The sequence below is a fragment of the Parasteatoda tepidariorum genome, chromosome 5, assembly GCF_043381705.1.
Source record: "Parasteatoda tepidariorum isolate YZ-2023 chromosome 5, CAS_Ptep_4.0, whole genome shotgun sequence".
Taxonomy (NCBI): Eukaryota; Metazoa; Arthropoda; class Arachnida; order Araneae; family Theridiidae; genus Parasteatoda; species Parasteatoda tepidariorum.
Window position 1 is genome coordinate 44649758 of NC_092208.1, and position 21235 is coordinate 44670992.

Sequence of the window (21235 nt, forward strand, 5' to 3'; positions counted from 1 at the left end):
TTAAGAATAACATGCATGCACAAATATCAGTTTTGATAAGTAAAATAATGCACAAAATTTTAACACATTACCATTTACAAATTTATACAATTTACATGAACAAGTGCCTGTATAAAAAATTCAACTATCACATACATAATTGATACACATAATATAACTTATCTTTTAAGAGAAATGTAACTAACTTATATAAGAGTTAACAAATTTTCTTTAAATTAAACATGTTTTTTTCGTACAGCATATAGAAACAGGAATATAGACTAGTAAAGCAGAACAAAAATATTACAATAAACAATCACATGTAAATTATTCTCCTCGCCATTTATACTGTGTCATATTCTAGAAATACACACAACAACAAGATTCAAGAAAATACATATGGAATTCGGATCAGTGATATTTTGTTTACTTGTGATTCAATTTCCTTTTCAAAAACATACAACAAAATTTCTCACCCAGGCATACTAACTTCTCAGCAAATTTCTGCTTAGTACCAGGCCATTCAATATCATGAATAATCAGGAATTTACTGTTCACTGATTAATATACTACTAATAGTTTTTTTAATATAAAGTCAAAACATTTAAGAAACTAGCTCTTTTTCTTCTCAAAATATACTATAAATCAGAAAATTATCATAAAACACTGAAAAATAACTCATGGCTGTATGAAGTATTTTGCACAAAAAAGTAGAAACTGTAGAGATTCAGCCTATTATTATTCAGTTTCTTAGAGGATATTTATTCTCTATAGTTTTTAAATACAGCAGGAGTTATTAAGGCACTTTAATGGAAAAAGCATCTAGTGCTGGAATGAAGGAATATTATATTTTCAAACTATTTACAATTGAATTCTGGTTATATCATAAACATACAAAAAACAAATAAAAGCTGTAAACATTAATAATGAACAAATTTACAGCATAAAATTTAATTTTAATTCAAGAACATGGAAGACACAAAATGATTTAAGCAAGTTTTTAGACTTTCCTAAAATCACACAATGTTTACATTACGTCCAAAATAATGTAATATTATTTTCAATACGGAACTGCGCAATAAAAAATTTAAAAAAATTATCGATATCATACACATGGTGGTAGTTCAGTGTCACTGATACTGTTTTAATAGTATCAAAAACAACTGCAGAATTTTTTTTACAAATGAAAGTAGTCTACATCTCATTTTTTTTATTTAAGCAGAACAGTTTAATGATCATCAGAGATTACAGGCATGCAAATTCTTAGATAATTTAAAACATTCATAAACAAAACAGATCACATACTCATACTTTATAATACATCTCATAGTTAAAACCATTCTCTATTTACAAAAGAAATAAATTTACAATTTCAAAATAAATATAAGCAGCAGCTAAATTAAAATAATAATTTAACAATAAAGGACGCACGGGAATAATTAGATAGTTAAAGTACGGATATGATATTCTTCCTCCAATGTAACTCTCCTACTGTCAGTAAGGTGTTCTACTTGTAATCTGGAAAGTAGTAACTCTCGCTGTGTCCGTTCTTCAGTATCGGCTTGTTTTAACCATTCCTAAAAGAAATCAAACTATTTACACAAGTGAGAGGCAGGGAAAAATTTTAATTGAGCTGTAAATTGAACAAATTAGCAAGCTTCATTAAAATACAAAGTTTAAACAGAAACAGTAAAGGCTGGGTTTAACGAGTATGGCAAATTACAAGAAGTCTTTTATTACCATAAATTTCTGGTATCAATACAAAAAACCAAAAAAAAAGAATATTGCTTTTTTTTCTTATAATTTTATCCCTTTATTCATATAAAGCAGAGTGATAGGACCAGTGGCTAAGTTATCTTTTTACTAACAATAGTTATATTTTTCCATTGATGGGTGGAAGTTTTATTTTATTACCAACGTTATATAGAGCAGCGGTTCCAGGGTTCCCACTCTTTTAACAAAGCAAAAATTAAGCACTTTTAAGGACTTTTTTTTGAAAAAATTAAGCACTTTTTTGAAAAATTAACGACTTATGCCACCAGTGACAGTGCCTTTCTAAGAACATCAATAAATTTTAAAAAAATTATAAACAATTTTATTATAATGTAAGCAGTGTTATAATTGTATTAATTAACAAGGCTCGGCAAAGAATTACCAGGCAATTTTTGCAAACCCGGGTAGGGTTTTTTGAAAAAAAATTTCAGATTGTTAAAAGTTAACGTCATTCAGATTGTAAAAGTTAACATATGAAACTAATCTGTACACCATTTTTAATGATTTCATTGAAATTGAATTGTAAAATTAAGTGCAGAAATTAAGATTTGCAATTTTTTTCATGTATATTAAAAAAAGAAGTAAATAAAGAAAATTGGCAAAAACATTGAAAAAATGATTACAGGAAGTTTTTTTATTTCGCTACTAGAGCAGCAAACGTGTCACAATTACTTTCATGATAAACTTAAACAAAATTATATCCAGCCAAACATGTTGTTAAGAATTAACTTTACATAATGTTACTAAACATTCTGGTGAATAACATGAACTAATTTTAAAGCAACCAAAAATTGAACAAAAATTAAAAAACAGTATATTAAGTTGCAATGTTAACTGAATAAAACGATTATTAAAATCTAAGGATCTTTTAGTTGAGTAGATTTAAATTTTTATGTAACATTCTGCTTATCCTTAGTGATGCTAAAAAATTAAGGACTTTTAAAAACCTTGTAATAAAATTAAGTACTTTTAAGGGCCCTTATTTTCCAAAATAAAAATTAAGCAGTTTTTAAGGATTTTTAAGGACCGTGGGAACCCTGGGTTCCCAAAAAGTGTTCCACTGGACCTTTTGGTTCCATGGAAAGGTCACAAGAGTTCTGTGATTCAGTTTTTTTTTTTAACTAGTAATGATTTTTGAAATCTGTAATAGGTTTGTATTTGACCGATTATTAATTGTTTATTTATCAATTTAGTTATTATTCTGAAATCATTTAAGTAAAATGTCAATAAAAATAAAAATTTTAAACATATATTTATATTTTTGATCCAAGTAACATTATATTAAATGAATTAATAAAAGGTTTTGCTTTTATAAATGGTATCAGCATTTCTCATCGACTTTAAAGCTTATTGTATTAATAAGCTTAATAATAATAAAAATAAAAAAATGCTAAATAAAATAACTTAATTCAAGAACTACTAATTTTTCTATTGTAACACTCTCACATTTTATAAGTTATTTTTCAAAAACCATAATTCAGCTGATTTACTTCATTTGATTTACGCATATACCAAAAACTAATAGACTAAAAGTTACTGCAGGCTTTCAAATTCAACACTTAACATAAATCCTAATTTTAAGACTTATTTAAACAATGAAAAAATTTCATTCTTCACATTAAATGTTTCAAAATTAATTTGTAGGTTTTTTGTTATTTTTTGGTTAGAATATTCACACCAGCTAATTCTCTTTTTTAACAGTCAGAGTTCCAACAAAAGAAGTTTGATCTTTCAGTGTTCCATAGCTGAAAAAAATGGGAACTGCTGGTGTAGATGATTCATATAGGATTCTATTCTTACTGTTAAACTTCTTATTCTTGTAATTGTGAACCCAATTGGCAAATTTGTGAGAAACTTTATCAGTTTTGTTACATGGATATGAAAACCTTCACTATTAACCTTACGATAAAATAACTCTAGCCTGATAGGTTGGGAATCAACTTATTGAGCCAAAAAGTAAGAAACATATTTTCTGGTGCAAATGTAGTTTAAAGATACCAATAGCTAAGTGCAGTCCTATACCTTCACAGCTTAACACACGCTTTAAGCAGTTTTAACTGGAAATATAATAAAATTTTCGTAAATGAGTTTATTGTGAAATTTTATAAAATTAAAAGGATTTTGCCAATTTTATGGGTGTGTGTTCCTACAAAATTGAATTTGTCGATTTAATATATTTATTCATTACTTAAAAAATTTTTTTTTATTCAAACAACAATCAGCATAATTTTATCTACATTTTGCAAAAACAATCTTTAGTATCTGTGATAGAAAAGCTTTTTCTTTCATTCTCTTCAGTTAATTTAATTTTTTAATCCTTTTGGATCGATTATAAACTTTCTTTAAAAATAATTTCCTTATTAAAATCAATTAATCTATATAAATTATTTTTTATAAAATCGCAATTTGATGTTCCGGTTATCTTTGGTACTTTATTATGATTTCTGATGTACTTTTCGCCTTTTAACTATACAGTTATAAGCTGAAAAAGTGTAAAAAAATTTCCACCTTTGCACAAAAATTTATTAGTTGTTGTATATGTTTTCTTAGTATCAATGTAAATGTTGCATTTCACCTAAATGTTATTTACAGGAAAGTTCAACAACGAAGTTTTTACTACGGTAAAAACTAGCATGTGAATTTGTTGTTATCACAATCTTGTCGCTATGAGCCATTACCTATATTTAAAATTAAGTAGTATTAAAAAAAATCAACTACCATAAAATGAAATTTTTTTTTTATTTAAAATACTTTTGTCAGAAGCTTGTAGATTGATTTATATAGCTCTGTTCTTCATGAATGGTAGAAATGTCTACAACAGGAGTGTTTGGACAAGTTTTCAAACCGTAACAAGAATTTGCTGGAAGAACTTAAGGCATTGCACTTTACATTTCTGGTAAAGTTATTAAATAATTCAAAAATAGATTATAACGTTCAAATCTAGCCAACTGAAGAGTTCTTGTGTATTAAATGGTGTCTGGGGCACATTAAATCAGTAGGGGTTAATTATTAATTTTGAGAAAAATAAATTTCTGGAAACAATTTGTAAAAGTCAGTAAGGGGGAAAGAGAACTATAATGGAATTTAAAATAACTGGTACTTACTTTAACTTCTTCAGCATGCATTTTCAAGGAAAAAGAAAATTTTGTTCGAGTTCTGGTCCCACGGTATATAATTCTAGGAGAGATTTCATCCCTTGCAAAAGATTTCATTTGTGCTTTAGATAAATATGTTTTACTCCTGCAAAAATCTATTTCCTGTTCATTCAACCCAATATCAACTCTGACTAAAGTGTCCTCTATGAAATTCAACAAATTAATCATTATTAATTACATTTTTATCATAATATAAATTAATATAGTTAAATAGATATTTTTAATATACATAAAATATTTAATGTAAGAAAATAGTTATTTTTGATAATAGTTATTCTTAATGAAATAAAAAATCTGACAATGGGGTGAAATGCAATAAAATAAAAATAAAAAGTAAAGAAAAATTACAGTTAAAACAGAAGTTCTACATAAAATTTAAAAATAAAGTAGTTATATTTTGCTTTTTTGTTTAAAGAGTTCTAAAATATAGCAGATTAAAAAAAAAGAAGAAAGAAAACTTTAATAAAAAAAAAAAAAACACTTCAATTTCATACAAAAATCTTTTTTTTTGGGACATTGGAAATAAAATATTTATTGAATTATTAGAAAATTACATGTATTCCTTTGATGGATATAAGAAATTAGCAACTTTTAATAAGTTGCCATTAAAAAATAGACAGCAATATTAATGAAAAAAATTCAATATGGTTAAAACAATTAAACTAATTAGTAAGATATTAATAAAAAATAACTTTCTAAAAAAATTAACTGAAAAATTATGATCTTAAGTTAAAAGTTAATCGAACAGTAAACAATTACAGCATTTTACAGTTGTGGCAGGTATAATTAATTGACAGTTTGGCTTCTTTAATAAATAAAAAGAAAAATAACTTTTATTCCATATTATTAGAAAAAATTGTCGCAATTTAAATTTAAAAAAAATTTTAAAATAGAATCTTTTAAGATGCTTTTTGTTCAAAAACAATTAAAGAAAAGTTAGAAAACTTACTGTCCATGTCACCTGTCGCACGTTTATATTGTATCCTGAACAGAAAAGATTCCAATACAAAAGCTACGACAATGTTGATTACAACCTAAATAGGGTTATAAACAACATTTCTAACAATAGTATTTAAAAATAAAAATCATTGACACTTTTGAAAATTTTGTCACCAAAATAATATATATTTAAAAACTATATTTGATACAATGATTTTATGGAATACAAAAAATGTCAAATAATTTTAAAACTAAATTTGAATCTTGATTTTAAAAAAACTCGTTGAAAACATAGCATTAAGATCCTGAACTTAACTAAATCTCTTTTTTTTTGAAGAATAGTGCTTCGGTATTTTATAGAATTCATATATTTATTATAGATATACTTGTATTCATGAAATTTCATAGATATTTCAAGAATTTTTATAGAACTCACTCGACTATACTGAAAAAAGTTTAAAATGATGAAAGAAAATGTTGTGGCGTGAAAAACAGCCGATGAGTGTGTTCTAGGAATTAAAAATACATCGATGTGTGAATGAAGTGATGAAAACAAGCAGTACAAAATTTGACTCACTAGGAAAATGACGAAAACACACAGCAGGGTTGTTGAAATCATGGAGGAGTTGATTTGACACAGATGATGAGTTGATAAAAAAAATGTTTAAATATTTACCATTGTTACTAAATAGAAAAACATGAAATATAGCCTTGTCCATTGAGATACAACAAGGGCATAACCCTCCATTATCGCGAAACAATCATTGACGTCCATCAATTCAAATAAAGTAACTAGAAAAGTCAAAAAATATATAAGGATAAAAGAAAATATTTACCATCGTCACAACATAGAAAGACATGAAATATAGCCTTGTCCATTGAGAGACGACAAGGGCATAACCCTCCATTATAATGAACCAATTATTGACGACCATCAATTCAAATAAAGTAACTAGAAGATTAAAAATGTATGTTAAGGATATACAAACATTACTTTATACAACACCAACGTGCCCTAAAACTAGTACTCAATATCAATAAAAATCATTTAAGACTGTTTTCCCTGAATGTTAATGTAATGCAGAAAAAGTTTAATTTTTCAAGTTTAAAAATAAATGTAAAGTGCCCACCAAGAAAGGAAAATTTAAAAATTCAAATAAATTCATTATTTTATATTTAATCCATACATGCTCAAATTGTACTGCATACCCAATTATGCAGCATTTTTAAAAATATGAGAAATTTAAAAAAAAGAAAGCAATAGAAGATAAAATTGTACAGTTAAAGGCATTTTGCTTAGTAAACCAGTTGGTAAATTCTCACTAGATTTAATAATAGCGATAGAGTACAACAATCGATGGTGATGATGATTCGAAAAATTGTTTAACATAGTTTCAACAGTATTCAAGACTATTCCAACAGAAATATTTGCACCGGCATCAGTTAGCCTTACCCTTAGACTATGCAATGCTGTTGCAGAATTTTATAGTTTTCCTAAATTATTATTATTATAATAACTTATTTTTAAACTTTGTGAGAAAATTATCTTGTTACCTACTAAGCAGAACACAGCAAATAGTACATTTCTATCTCATTCCATTTTTGTTAAACTGATTTTTCAGTTCATCTGTTATTTTTGAGACATCAGGTATTTTGTACAGTACACAGAAAAGAAAAAAAAAACATACCACCCTGAATAACTTTTGATCCTAATGATCAGATCTTCACATTCTAGGACTCAATATTAATGGTTCAAGGGAGTGACTTCAGATATGCTAATTATTCAGTGTAGACGATATCTTAAGTAATGAGATCAGACACAAAAACGTACTTTCTCTGAATAAATATATACCCTTTTTCTGATGAATTCAGATTTCTGCCCCCCAATATATCGGAGGTCGCTGCAATCTGGGAAATATGGTCCTAATAGTTTAGTCAGGAGAGTGGTCCAAAGTTTTGACCCCTTATGTTACTTTCATTTTTTGCATATTTAGCCGTATCTCACAAACTTATTAAGCAAATTGAAACATTTTTGCACACAAGTATGTAATTCGTTTGTCTAAAGATAATTCCATGCAAAAAATAAATTTTAGTAAATATTTATTATTTTTTACAACTTCACTTAATAATAGTAAAAAAAAACTGAATTGTAAGATATATAATGTTTTACATAATTTTAAAGTATCTAATTTTACATGCAAAATACGAAATTGCTTGAAAAGTTCCTGAGAAATCAAATTTTAAAAAAGTCGTATTTTTAAAACTAGATTTCTTAGGAGCTATTCAATTGATTTTGTATTACGCCATGTAAAATTAGATACATTAAAATTATGTAAAAAATTTTATACCTTACAATTCCTAAATTTTTTCGACTATTAAATAAAATATAAAAATAATAAATATTTACAAAAACTTATTTTTTGCAATTATCTTTGGATAAACGAATTTTATAATTGTGTGCAACATTTTTTCGAGATATGACAAAATACGCAAAAAATAAAATTACTCTTAGGGGATCCTAACTTTGGATCGCTATCCTGACTAAACTATTAGGATCATATATCTCAGATTGCGTCTACCCTTTATATTTTAGGAGCCAAAATCTGAAACCGTCGGGAAAAGGTATGTTTATGAGAGAAAGTACGTTTTCGCATATGATATAATAACTTAAATACCGTCTGCACTAATTAATAAGTAAATTTGAGGTCACCCCCTCGAATCTTTAAGAATAAGTCATAGAAAGTGAAGATTCGATTATTAGGGCAAAAGTTATTCAGGGAGGTCAGTTTTTTTTTGGCGCACTGTACATTAGCATAAAATGCTTTAAAATCAAATGGAAAAACACTAACAGAAATACTACTTTAAAACTTTTTTTTCTATTTATAAGTTTTAAGAATGCCAGACAAAACACATAAAACTATAAAACCTAAAATTATATAGAATTACATACAGTTTCTGTAGGAAATACCTATCTCAGACTTCTCAATGTATACCCAGGAAGAATAATCACTTTTGAGAGCTACTGAGACATGTATACAATAACTTAATGAAAGGTAAGTGATGAGGTAAAAAAGATTAAGTTTTTATTATATTAAGTTATTATTCTATTACAGAAAAGTGTTCATTTTAAAACCGTAAGCAGAAGAAGTCAAAATCACAAGCAAGCTGCAGCTACTTTTTAAAAAAACTTTTCATTGCAGTTATAAAGGCCATATCCTTTAAATTAGCTCTGCAGAAAAGAAAAAATATTATCAAATCAATTTTCAACATTAACAAGATAAACACAATAAATTCTCAACAAGATTTTCCATATTTCAATATTATTGTTATAAAACAGACTCTTACAACAATAAACTTCCTTAATGTATCTAATACTCCTACTTTAACAACACCAAGGAAGTTAGTCAATATATTTTTTCAGAACATAATAAAATACCTTTTTTGTGCTGATATTTTCTCCATATCATGGAAGCATTGGGCCTTAAAATTTTTTTTTACAATACATAACTTTATATACTAAGCTTTACAGTAACTTAAAATACATTTTCTTCATTTATGTAAAAACTTTCTTAATAGATAATAGGTTAATTTGCTTAAAACCTGCGAGATCCAATTTTTCCCTCTAAATTCTTTTTTCACTGTATAATTTTCTGTATAAACCATTTGCTTTCAATGTTCTCCTTAAGCGTTTTTTTTTAAGGGTGGCCCGTCCTGCTTGCCCTTTAATCCCAATAAATGCACCCTCTTTGCCTTTTTTGAAAAAGTAAGCCGACATCTCTTAAAAACACTGCCTTTTTACTCAGATTCCAGATTAAAAAAATTTATTCATCTTTTTTAAATTATAATTACACAGTGGCAAAATTATCTGTGCTTATAGGTTTAATTCTGATTACTATAACAAATAATTGCTTTGTTAAGATTATTCTCAACTGGTTAAATTTTCATAAATTTTTCATTTTTCGGGGGCGGGGAATATTAATAAAATTTTTAAGTGATTTCAAAACTATTTTTTTAAATTAATGACTCTCTCTTTTTTTTTTTTAAAAAAAAATGCATCTTTAAATGTTTATTTTCTCACAATTCAATTTAAATTACAGAAAAAAGCTTTCAAGTTGTTTATCAATAAATCATTTATTGCTAGTTTAATTTTTTGAAGAAGAAAAATTTGCACAGACATTACCTTTTAGCATGTCTTTAATTACTTTTATAAACCACCTTTTCTTTTCTTTTGATAATGAAAGAGAATTATCATTTGAAATAGACTCATAAAATGGTATGAGAGGATAATTTAAAAATTGTTGAGCATAAAACTCACTTAATATTACACATCTTGATAAATATTTACATTAAGTGAGTGCTCTTTCAAAACTCAAATTCCCCTTTTCAGAGAGTAAGCACCCTGCCCTTTTTTATTCATAGGGAAAACTCTGTGTTTTAATATAATCTTATACAAAAAATCCAATTGTTTATTTGTAATGTAACTTAAAATTAGCTCCAACAGGTCAGTTTGGTGGATACTTACATTCAAAACATCAACATTAGGCAGCACCTAAATTTTACATTTTAAATCAAAATCATGAGATCAAATGTTCAAACAAATCGGACATTTTTATCATGTTACATCAAAATAAATTACTTTTTAATAACTCTTTTTTTTACTCAAAAATGATTAATGTTATGAGAGTAAAATAATATTTAAATATATGATCAGAAATTTTGAGTATTACAGAAGTACTATTTTACAGAAGTACGGAATTTGGATGAATTAAAAAAATTTTAATGCTTTCTACTAAGTAGTAAAATAAAATAATCCTGGACTATAATAAGTTCAATAACATTAAATGAAGTTGTAAAATTCTTTAAACAGTACACTGTAAACATTAGGAGAAATTCTCACCTTGACTAAATAGAAAATTGTTGAAGTTATTTAGGTAATAATATCCATCTAAAGAACTGTCATTGTCATATCGATAATACTGTTCAACAGTTGTGTTTCTAAATAGAAAGAAATTTTAAATCAAAAATACTTAGTCTTTGGAAAGCAGATGTTTACAGAAAATGGACTACATGGTGCACATTCAAATTTTTTTACAAAAAATAGGCCCTTTTTAAGCACTGAACAATATTTTTAAGAATTCTTTTTTATATAGAAATTAAATAAGGTATGCACACTTATACACTTTTTTCTTAAAGTTCAAGGTTTTTCATATTTACACTACCCTACCATAATTGATGAGGCACTAAGTTAGAAATTTTTTTTTTAATTTCTCAAAAACACTAAGAGTTATTTTAAAACGTTTAAAGGTGCTTAGGTCACAAAATTTTTCATACTTATCTATAAAGTTTACAGTTATACGAGGTTTGATAACAGTGCAATAGTTGCACAAAATTTTGTAAGCCTAGCTTAAATATTTATAGAAATACGAACATTTTTATAACATTTAATTTTTTTGCCTTATGTTTTCTTACCATAACTGCAGAAATATTGCATAAAATGAAACAAAATTTTTAATTTTTCATTTAAAAAATATTATTTTCCAGCTTGACTTTAAAAATTCATAACAAATTGCACAACATCTAAACATATAAATTTATATTTTCAAACTGCGTATGAGCAGAAAATTTTTTAAATTAATTTCCCATAATTTTGTAGAGAGTGGTAGTTGGTAACTAATGAAAAAAGTTCCATTTGAATGTCTTGAAAATTTAAAATGTTTCAATCAAAGAAAATAAAGCACTTTTTATAAACGCCCAATAAAAAAAAGCACCTTTATGGGCTTTAAAAAATGAAAATTAAAAATACTCAACAACCAAAAAATTATAACATGAAAACAAAACAAAGAATTATTAAAGTAAAATAACTTACATACTTATTAAACTATAGTAAAAAATGGAGTTCAAATTACTGATGCATACGTAAGAGTATTTTAATATTTAATGTGTGGAAACATTTATCAATGACTTTTTTTTATATGAAACAATAGGGAAATCCTGAAAGCAAGTTTCCCGCAGCCCATAAAAGGAAACAAAACATAATTACCTGGAAAGATTTCAAAAGCTACTTTCTCAACATAAGAACTGTCATAATTGTAAACCACAGATATGTCAGACAGTAAATGTCACAGATGTCTGTGGGAAAGTACTGCTCAGGCAGAAGATTTTTCATGTTCTACAATAAATTAAAGTTGCTGAAAGCTGCAGACGTGTCACTGGATGTTTAACAAAGTTTCTATCTCACTGCCAGCATTTTCTTCTTGTATTTGCATACGCAAAAATTCCTTTCTAATCACCACTTCTCCACAAATATACAGAAATTTCTGTTAGCACATGTCAGACAAGTGTCACAATTTGTTGGTTATTGTCTTTAAATATATTAAAGCATCTTTTCAGATAATCATGTTTTGTTTCTTGGGGTTTATTTCATTGCTTCGTTTCTTTCTCTTAGGTTTAAAAAAAGCTTACTTTCGGGATGACCCTCTTATTTTAAGTGTAAAACTTATTTTTTGTACTATCAAACACGACAAACTGACTGCAAGGTTTCTACAATGGAAGTCTTTTTACGAAAATTTAAAGACTTTCTAAAATGCTAAAATGCATACAATTTAGCATTTTGCTAAAATATTTTATCAAAAAATTTCAATGAGAACTAGAAAATCAGATTGAACGAGTTGGGGCAGGGCAGTATCTGTATAAATCGACAAAGTCGTTTAAGATAAAGTAGAGTAAAAATTTTATATACGGAGTTTTATGTAGCTACTATAACCATATCCGTTGAAAAAGAATATAAATCATGGCTAAGATTTTCAAATTACTGTGAATTTCAACTATACTTATTTTTAAAGTTAATGCAGCATGCGTCATGTCCCCTAAAAAACTAGTTACATTGCATTTGTATTGTCTTAGAATTTAATTTAATTTATTTTCTTTTAATAATACAATTATTAATTTTTATTTCAAATTTCACATACATAAATTAGCCTACGTTGCAAATTAATAAATACGTAAAGATGTAGTAACTAAAATTTAAAATCTATTTACAGTACAAATGAAACATATCCAAATATCCAAAATGGTATACAAATAAGTTATATCTGGAGACATTTTAGCATTTTGCAACACCTTTTCAACTTTCTCTTTTTGACCTAATTTTTGAAAATTTTAACTATTAAAAACTTAATGTAAGTGAAGATGAGAAAAATCATAAAAGAAAGAAAAGTGCAGTTTCATAATTTAATTCTGTAAATAGTATAAAATATGTTTCGCAAACTTTATGAAAAGATAAAGAACTTTATTTCTTAGACCATTTGAATTTTCAGTTAAAATAGCTGCTCTATACAGATTAAAAATTTAATTTTCTTACAGTTTTTCTTTCTTAATAATATTAATTTTTAGGTTTGGTGGTAACAATAATTGATTTTTTTTTCACTGATAATTCAAAAATTAAACATCATTTCTAAGCCAAAATAAATTTAATTGGTGAAATGGACAAAACTGTACATTGAAAAAGTTACATCTAGTTAAAATGTTGGGAATAGAGTTTACTTACTTGCAACAGTTAACAAGATCGTAGCCAGACATTATTTCCATTCCAATAATTCCAAAGAAATAATACAAAATAACCAACACTAATGCAACACTTAAAAATCGAGGTAAAATGATAAATAGTGTTCCCAAAACATCACGATATCTTTTTTTCAGCTTGAATAACCTGAAATTAGATTTTTATTTCTTTTTGCAACTGTCCCAAGGATAGTTTCCAGACAACTTTTGTTGAATGTGATTTTCAAGATATGCAGATTTATAAAAAAAAATCAAAAGTAGAAAAGAAAAAATAAACTTAGGTTTATTGATCTTAGCGGGTTGAAGCCCAAAGAATTTTTTAACTTTTAATGTTTCCGGTTTTAACCGGCTTATGGAGATGTATATTTCTGGTCCCATTTATGTTGAGATGGAAATTTCGGTGTAGGTTGGAAGTTTATAAAATACTTGATCAATTAAAGATTAATGCTGAAATCAGGGGATGATGAAAATAACACTTAAAAATGAAAACCAGATCATGATTGATATAAGAAGATTGATATAAGAAGCTTTTATTTAATATTTGCAGAGCTCGAGATACAAAATTTTTGTATTATCCATGATAATGTTCAAAGTTAAATAAATTTTGCATAGTAATATTAATAAGGACAGGCCATGGGAGACAAATCCCTCATGACCTACCTAACCAAGACCAAATTAAAAAGTCCATGTAATTTGCTCCCAACGGACACAGAAGCATGGGTAGGAGATCCAAAATTGGCGAATTATCAAAATATAACATAGCCAAAACAAAGCCAACCAGCATATCAATATTAATAAAAGAATGACACGAGTCGCCAACTAATTTATGAGAATTATTACAACCATGCAACTGAAACATTTAGCGGTTAGAAATTTAGCATAAAAAGTTATAAATAGATTTTTGTTTTTAATTAGGAGCAGCAGTGAATTAATAAGTCTGCCTAGTAATGAAATAAAAAGCATCCGTTACATTGATCCATACGAGAGGAATAAATATTTTATGTTCGTTTTAAAAGATTAAGCCTTCGATTTATTTTAAATATAATTCTATTAATAAAAATAAGCTTAAGTAATGAAATATATTTTAAAAGGTTAGAAAATAAATATGTAATACCAATTGTGGCATCATATAACCGACTACAACTGGGTCAAACAAATTCTGCTTAGTAAAGATTCAAAGTCAATATCTACAATACTTATAATTGTCCAGAACCAATAACTTAAAATAACAAGTATACAAGATAGTAGATATGTTATACTATTAGACTATGTGCACAGTTTATAAATACTCATATTGTGGAACAGCAATAGAAAGTGCACTGCTAATAAATTGAAATACATTAAAGTATGATATGTAATAAATAAATATTAAGTAAATTTTAAATGATTTTTCAGAAATTATTTCAATAAATGTAAATTTTTAGTTTCACATCATATTTTACACTGTCAGTCACTGACAACAGATACGCCTAAACAGAAAGTTCAGTGTCAGGCATGATGACTGACAAGGCACTCAAAATTTCAATGTACTAACAGAAAATATATTGCTTTATTAACATTTGTAACAGAATTTATGCCTTTAGGTGACTAGGATTAATTAAACTTAGTTTAAGCCAGGTTAAGGCAGAAGTGTTGCAAATCATTTGGGCTTCAACTGACAAAGAATGGTAATCTCCACTTTAACTGGTTAAACCTAGTTTCATTTTTCATTCATTTTATCAATAAAATGCATTCATAATCTTATTTAAACAAAAAGTAATATTTATTAGATTTATATACACTATTAATAATAATGTAAGCATAAAACATGTTGGCTCTCTGCTTAACAACTTTGAACGGACTGTGAAACATCATTCTTAAGAGTAGAGTGCATTCTTAATCGTTTGAGTGCTGAAGAGTTTTCTTATATATATGCTAATAGGGCGGAATGAAATGCGTAGTAATTTTTTTGGAGGACAATAGAAATGGTTATAATTAACACTAATTATTATGCTTATTAACACTAATTGTTATGTTAATAACGAAAATTATACTAACTAACAGTAGCGTCTCCGCATTTTCGGTACAAAACAAGAGAAGAGCTATCGTGCTTCTCCGCATTTTTGGCACATAACAAACAAAACGCGATAGCGCTTCGGCGAACTCAAACGGTTAAACAGAATTGAGGGGGGAATGATTGGGAAAATTTTTCCCTCACACCTTTTACTGGCTTAAGAAGGTCAATTTATTTTGCAATAAATAAATATGCTTAAAAAAGCGTTTTTTCATAATTTTATTTTCATTGCTTAAATTACAAGGTTAAAATTGAATAACAAAATCCAATATTTATAAGAATTAAACAATATTAAAAAAAATTAAAAAATATTGATTGCTTCAATTTTGGTCTTGTTTTAATAACTTTCTTGCCAGTTTTTCGAGTTTATAAAAGGAGCTATCTTCCATGTTGGATGAGATTATATATGATCTTAAAATGTCACTAGTAATAGCTGTATCTGCATAAGAAGACAGTGATTCATTTGTTATACTCCATTTTCAACATTCTTTTGTTTTTTGTCTTTTTCTTTTAAATCTTTGAAAATTTTATCAACATCTCAAATTAGTTGTAAGAATATCTTCACTAGTTTAAAAATGTTTTTTTTTTTTACAAAACATCTTCCCCATTTTTCTCAATCCCATTACGACCAAATTTATTTCCTCTCACACCTCGTTGAAAATAAAACGTTCAAAAAAATTTTTTTACGCATTTCTTTTTAAATAGAGATTCTACTGCTATGAAGGAGTTGAGACTACAACATATCTCTATATAAAGACTGTGATTCAGTAAAACGCCTTCAAACAAAAACTCAACTGTATTTGGATAAAGAAATAAAATATTTCGTGAACAAACAAGTTTACATGCTAAGAATGTATAGGTCAGTGGCCTCACCTCAACAGCCTAAGTGATCGAAGAATTGTAACATAAGAGAAAGGGCAACGGAATTGTTCAGCTATTAGGCCACATAATGCTAGAACAGTAACTCCTAAGTCAAACCTGTTAAAATAAGAAGAATGTTTATTGAAATATATATGAATACTACAGAAATTATGTTAAGTAATGAGTTAAATGGAAGCTCTAACTAATATTATAAATAGTGACAAAATCATAAGACAAATAAAAAAGAAACACTAGGAAATAGTTGATAAATGAAGAAAACTTGAAGAGAAAAAATGCACTAAAAGAAAAAATAAATAAATAAATTGAATACGAAATGAGAAATAAAAATAAAACAAAGGTGATTAAGCAGAAAATCAAAGTAAAATCAGCAATTCAAGAAATCATATTTAAAAAGAAAATTTTTTAAACAAATAAACATAAAAAATAACATTGCTAAAAAGATAAAATTATTTAAAATGGTAAGTTAATAATAAAGTTTTTTTTAATTTTCATTTCTAATCAAAGTGACTTTTAATAAGCTTAGTAGATTAATGTAACCATTTCAAACATTAAAAGTTATTTCTTCATTTAATTATTAAAAAAAGATTTTAAACAGTATTTTAATTTTTATCATCGTTGAAATATTGAGCAAATGAAAATTTGTGACCTACCTATTCCATTTCGAACTTAGATATTCTGCGATTCCTAAGCCAATAATTTTTATTGATACTTCTACTGTATAAACTAAAATATAAAAAAGTTTATTATAAATGAGATTTACTTCAAAAATATCAAAACAAAATGTTAGTACTCAATTTTAAAAAAAATATGTCACAGATATTAATAAATTAAAGTAGTGAAAAAAAAAAGAAGTCTCTATAATAAAGGAGTATAAATGAAAGTAAACAAAAGAATAATGTGAAGAGTACAAAAAAAAAATGTAAATGAGAGACATACAAAAGTCAAAATGCTACAGACAAGCATTATAATAGATAGAGATAGATGATGATTGATAGCTTCATCTTAATTATTCATCTCAGCTATGATGCTATCTTGGTACCTATAATAATACTTAACTACAATGTAAAAACAGTTGCATTTTTTTGTTATGTAAGTTTTGACACCAAGATTAATTTCTTGCTTTTATAACAGCATTATATAACAGTAGTAAATATTTCCTATCAGCCAGATTTGCAATATTCACAGAGTTTATTAAAAATGTTTAAATAATTTAGGAAATCTGAAAAAGCAATAAACTCAAACAAAAACAAAAAATAATAAAAATGTATGCATTTTAATTTCATTTAAAATTTTTAATACCAGATTTAGATAGCAAAAATTTTTTTGCATTAAAAATTAGAAAAGTAAAGAAAAATTTATTGAAGTTTTAAGAAAGAAACTTAAAAACCTGTTAAAATTTGCATAACTGATTTTCACTTTATTTAATAAGAGCAATTAAAAGTTCAAAACATAGATTTTAAAAATAACAAAGATCTGTTCAAGAAATTTGTAATCATTACACAAAATTCAAAAGAAAAGAATAACAGAGAAATGCAAGTGTCCTAATATAAACTTACAAGTTACAAAACCAATAGATACCCATCCATAAATATTTTGGCGAATGTCACACCTTACATCATCACATTCTAAAAGAAAATATATTGTTTGGGTATAAAATAGTAAATCAAAATATTAAACAATTTTTACACAATATTCACAGTTTAAAATGTAAATAACTGAATAAGTAAAAGAATTTTAAAATGACTATAATCTTTTTAAAAATCAATCATCAAATTTATAAATTTTTATTTTTTATTAAATATATTGAACAAGATATAAAAACAGTAAGGCAGAGAAAGTATTACTCATGCGCTATAATACTGGTGAAAATTTCATTTTTAACTCAATTTCACTATACATTAACTCATTTAAAACTTGGGCTTTTTAACGATTAAATCTGTATAAAAATACAACCTCTTTTAGAATATTGCATAAAGAAAAAATTCAAATTATAATTTCCCTGGAGATAAAAATACTCATAAAAATATTGTAACAGGATGCTTTTATGTAAAAGCATCAAATAAAACAGAGGGTCTTCAGTGTTATATGAAAACCCCTAAAGGGAAAATTTTATTAAACAGATTCAAATTTAAAATACCTTCATAGTAAGCCTCCTTGGGTTGTTGTGAACCTATTATAAAAAGAATGTTTTATGATCTTATACCATTGCATACACATAAATGTCTAATTATAATACTTAAAATAATGATGATAATAATCACCAAACAATTCTGAGGCTTCCACAATTTGCCATAGTCCATTAAGAGCAACGACAGCATCTACATTAAAGAGCAAAAATATAATCACTACGATTAAATACATATAAAATTTGATTTGACAAAATTTGACTATATTTCAGTCACTATATTGTAATGAACAGTTTGAGTGTGGACGTTCTAACACACATTAAAATAACATTTCATTCATGGAATAGCAAACAAGACTTTGTTCATTGGTCATTTTAATAAAAGGGTTGCTGTAATGAAGCGTTTTGCACTAAAGCACTCCATTACAGTGACTAAAGAGTATGGACTGTAATATTGTTAAAGGCATGAATATAATGACATTAAAATACAATAGGCATTTAAATAACGTTGCATCAATAGAATAGAAAATGGGTCTTCATGTATAGGTTGTTATAAAGGAAGGATTGTTGTAATGGGTGAATGTTACAAAGTATCTACAAAAGAGTAAAGACTGTATCTACCAGAAAATTACTTATTAGTAGTTAAATAATAATAATTTATTTAAATTTTCTAAATTGTTTATTTTTATAAATGTACTCACTAACAATAAAATCAGTTGTTTGATGTGTTACCACCTTGTTAAGACCTAAAAATAAAAATAAATACATTCTTTAGACTATTTTCAAGTATAAATTACAAAGTTGTAACACATAAATAACCTATTTTTCATGTAATCACCTTTGAAAAACATAAGGGGTACTCCCTTTAAATGAACAAACCAAAGATCATCTTGTCTTTTAGGCTACAACATAAAATAAAAAATATATTAATTAAATAGACAAACTTTATTAAAAAAAAGTAAAAGCAATTATAAATAAACACAAAGTCAATATAATTCCTTATTTTCTTCATCTAATAAGCAATCTTATTGTGCCAAGAACATCATTTTCCCAAAACATCAAAATTTACCAGTAAAACCTTTCATTTTTAAATGCACTTAAATACTTAAAAACTAACTTTATCTAAATTATTAAGATCAAAAGAAAGAAATGCTTTTCTGAAACCATTTTCATTTTGCTTGTTTTATACTAATATTTTGTTTACAGCTGTAAATGTGCATAACCCCAATGGTGACTCTAAAATAGTGCTTTACTGGTGAGCTAAAGAATTTTTGAGGCAATAACTGCAGTCACAACTTTTAGTATTTGTATTTTTCTTGCCATCAAAAGAAAAAAATCCTACTTCAGATTTTAAATTTCTATACATTGTTATAGAAGAAAATCATCTACTATAGAAGATCTGAAAAAAATTTTGCTCATGTTTTTGAATGAACTCTTCAATTAAAATTGTGGGTCATCATAACTTCTGGATAAGAAATCATTTGAGGACACCTCACTGTAAAAAACTTTTTCTAATGCTAAAATGCAGAAATATTTTATTATTTAAATTTCAACACTGAAAGGCTTCTTTGAATTGATTAGAAAAGTGTGTAATTTAATGCTATAAATATTTAGAACTCCTACTTTAAATTAAGTGAAGTATTTAGCAGTTTCCGGTATTTTCCCCTACCCAGTAAACTTAAAATGACGGGAAGAAATTTATAACAAATAAAAATATTTTAGTATAGTAATTCAATTACTGTTAAAAATAACTAGTAAAATTTCATCAGTTAGTCTTCTTTTTTAATGGTTATCTTTCTTGAATTATTCTTTGCCAAACCCATACCATTATCATTTAGTGGTTAAGGGGTCTGATTGAAAAATTATTGAAGTCAACCAAACATAAGTATTTCATTTAAAAACTCATTTAAATATATCAAAGTTAGTTTATCATTTAGTTATTATTTAAAAAAATACAACACACATCTTTAACAAAAAAAAATTTTTTTTCATGGTATAATAATAAAATCCTTAAAATAAAATTTGGCAGATAAATAAAAAATGATTTGAAAGAATGAAAGCTTAAAAATAATAGTAATAATACCTTCCACTTTAAAGGACTAACTTCAAACACATTTAAAAATTCATTCATGGTCAAATAGCCAGTTTTATTTATGTCTACAGTCTTAAACATCAAATAATTGTCCAATTTACCTGGAAAAAAAATTTTGAAATAAAAAGTTTCACAAAACTAATATTCTAAGTCAAATATCAACTATGAAAACTAAAATATCTCCACAATCTACATAAATGTCAGTAGAAAAGAAAATTTTTTTTAAAAAAATTAAGTTTGAAATTTTCTTACCAAAGTTGTATTGGTTGGAAAAAATAAACTAAATGGGAATAACTTTATATAAAAAGCATGATAAAAAAATTTTTATGAAAAAAAGAAAGAGAGTAAAAATATACTAAATGGAAATAACTTTAAGCATATGTTAATAAAAAGCATGATGAAAAAAATGATGAGGAAAAAAATAAACCAAACAGAAATAACTATGTATAAAATAATAATGTAATAAAAAGTAATAAAAGATAATTAAGAAGAAAATTGATGAGAAAATAATTTGGACAAGAATAACTATGTTACAAACAACCAAGCTTTCCTTCCTAAATTAATCTTCAAAAAATAGCACAGCTTCAGACAAAAAATAAAAAGTTAACATTTAAATGAAAAAAAACATGTTTGTTAATTTTTTTTCCCTTGAAAACACTAAAAAGTAGGAATTTTAA

General features: G+C 26.1%; 1 protein-coding gene across 7 annotated transcripts in view; it reads right to left on the minus strand.

Annotated features, from left to right (window-relative positions):
- Positions 1-1174: 1174 nt before the first annotated feature.
- LOC107453723 (two pore channel protein 1) overlaps positions 1175-21235 on the minus strand; it is a 34339-nt gene continuing 14278 nt past the window's right edge. For 2 of the 7 annotated variants that reach the window (XM_043048242.2, XM_043048244.2), the window contains exons 11-24: positions 20550-20659; positions 19305-19368; positions 19168-19212; positions 18603-18659; positions 18479-18511; positions 17898-17966; positions 16992-17064; positions 16333-16437; positions 13393-13554; positions 10744-10841; positions 6683-6798; positions 5857-5941; positions 4857-5050; positions 1175-1556 (exon numbers count right to left, since the gene is read on the minus strand). In XM_043048242.2, coding sequence (XP_042904176.1) covers positions 1419-1556; positions 4857-5050; positions 5857-5941; positions 6683-6798; positions 10744-10841; positions 13393-13554; positions 16333-16437; positions 16992-17064; positions 17898-17966; positions 18479-18511; positions 18603-18659; positions 19168-19212; positions 19305-19368; positions 20550-20659 — 1349 coding nt within the window. In that variant the 3' untranslated portion in view covers positions 1175-1418. Of the gene's footprint in view, positions 1557-4856; positions 5051-5856; positions 5942-6423; positions 6639-6682; positions 6799-10743; positions 10842-13392; positions 13555-16332; positions 16438-16991; positions 17065-17897; positions 17967-18478; positions 18512-18602; positions 18660-19167; positions 19213-19304; positions 19369-20549; positions 20660-21235 lie in introns of those variants that run through there. The other 5 variants (XM_043048243.2, XM_043048247.2, XM_043048246.2 and 2 more) reach the window with 5 other exon arrangements.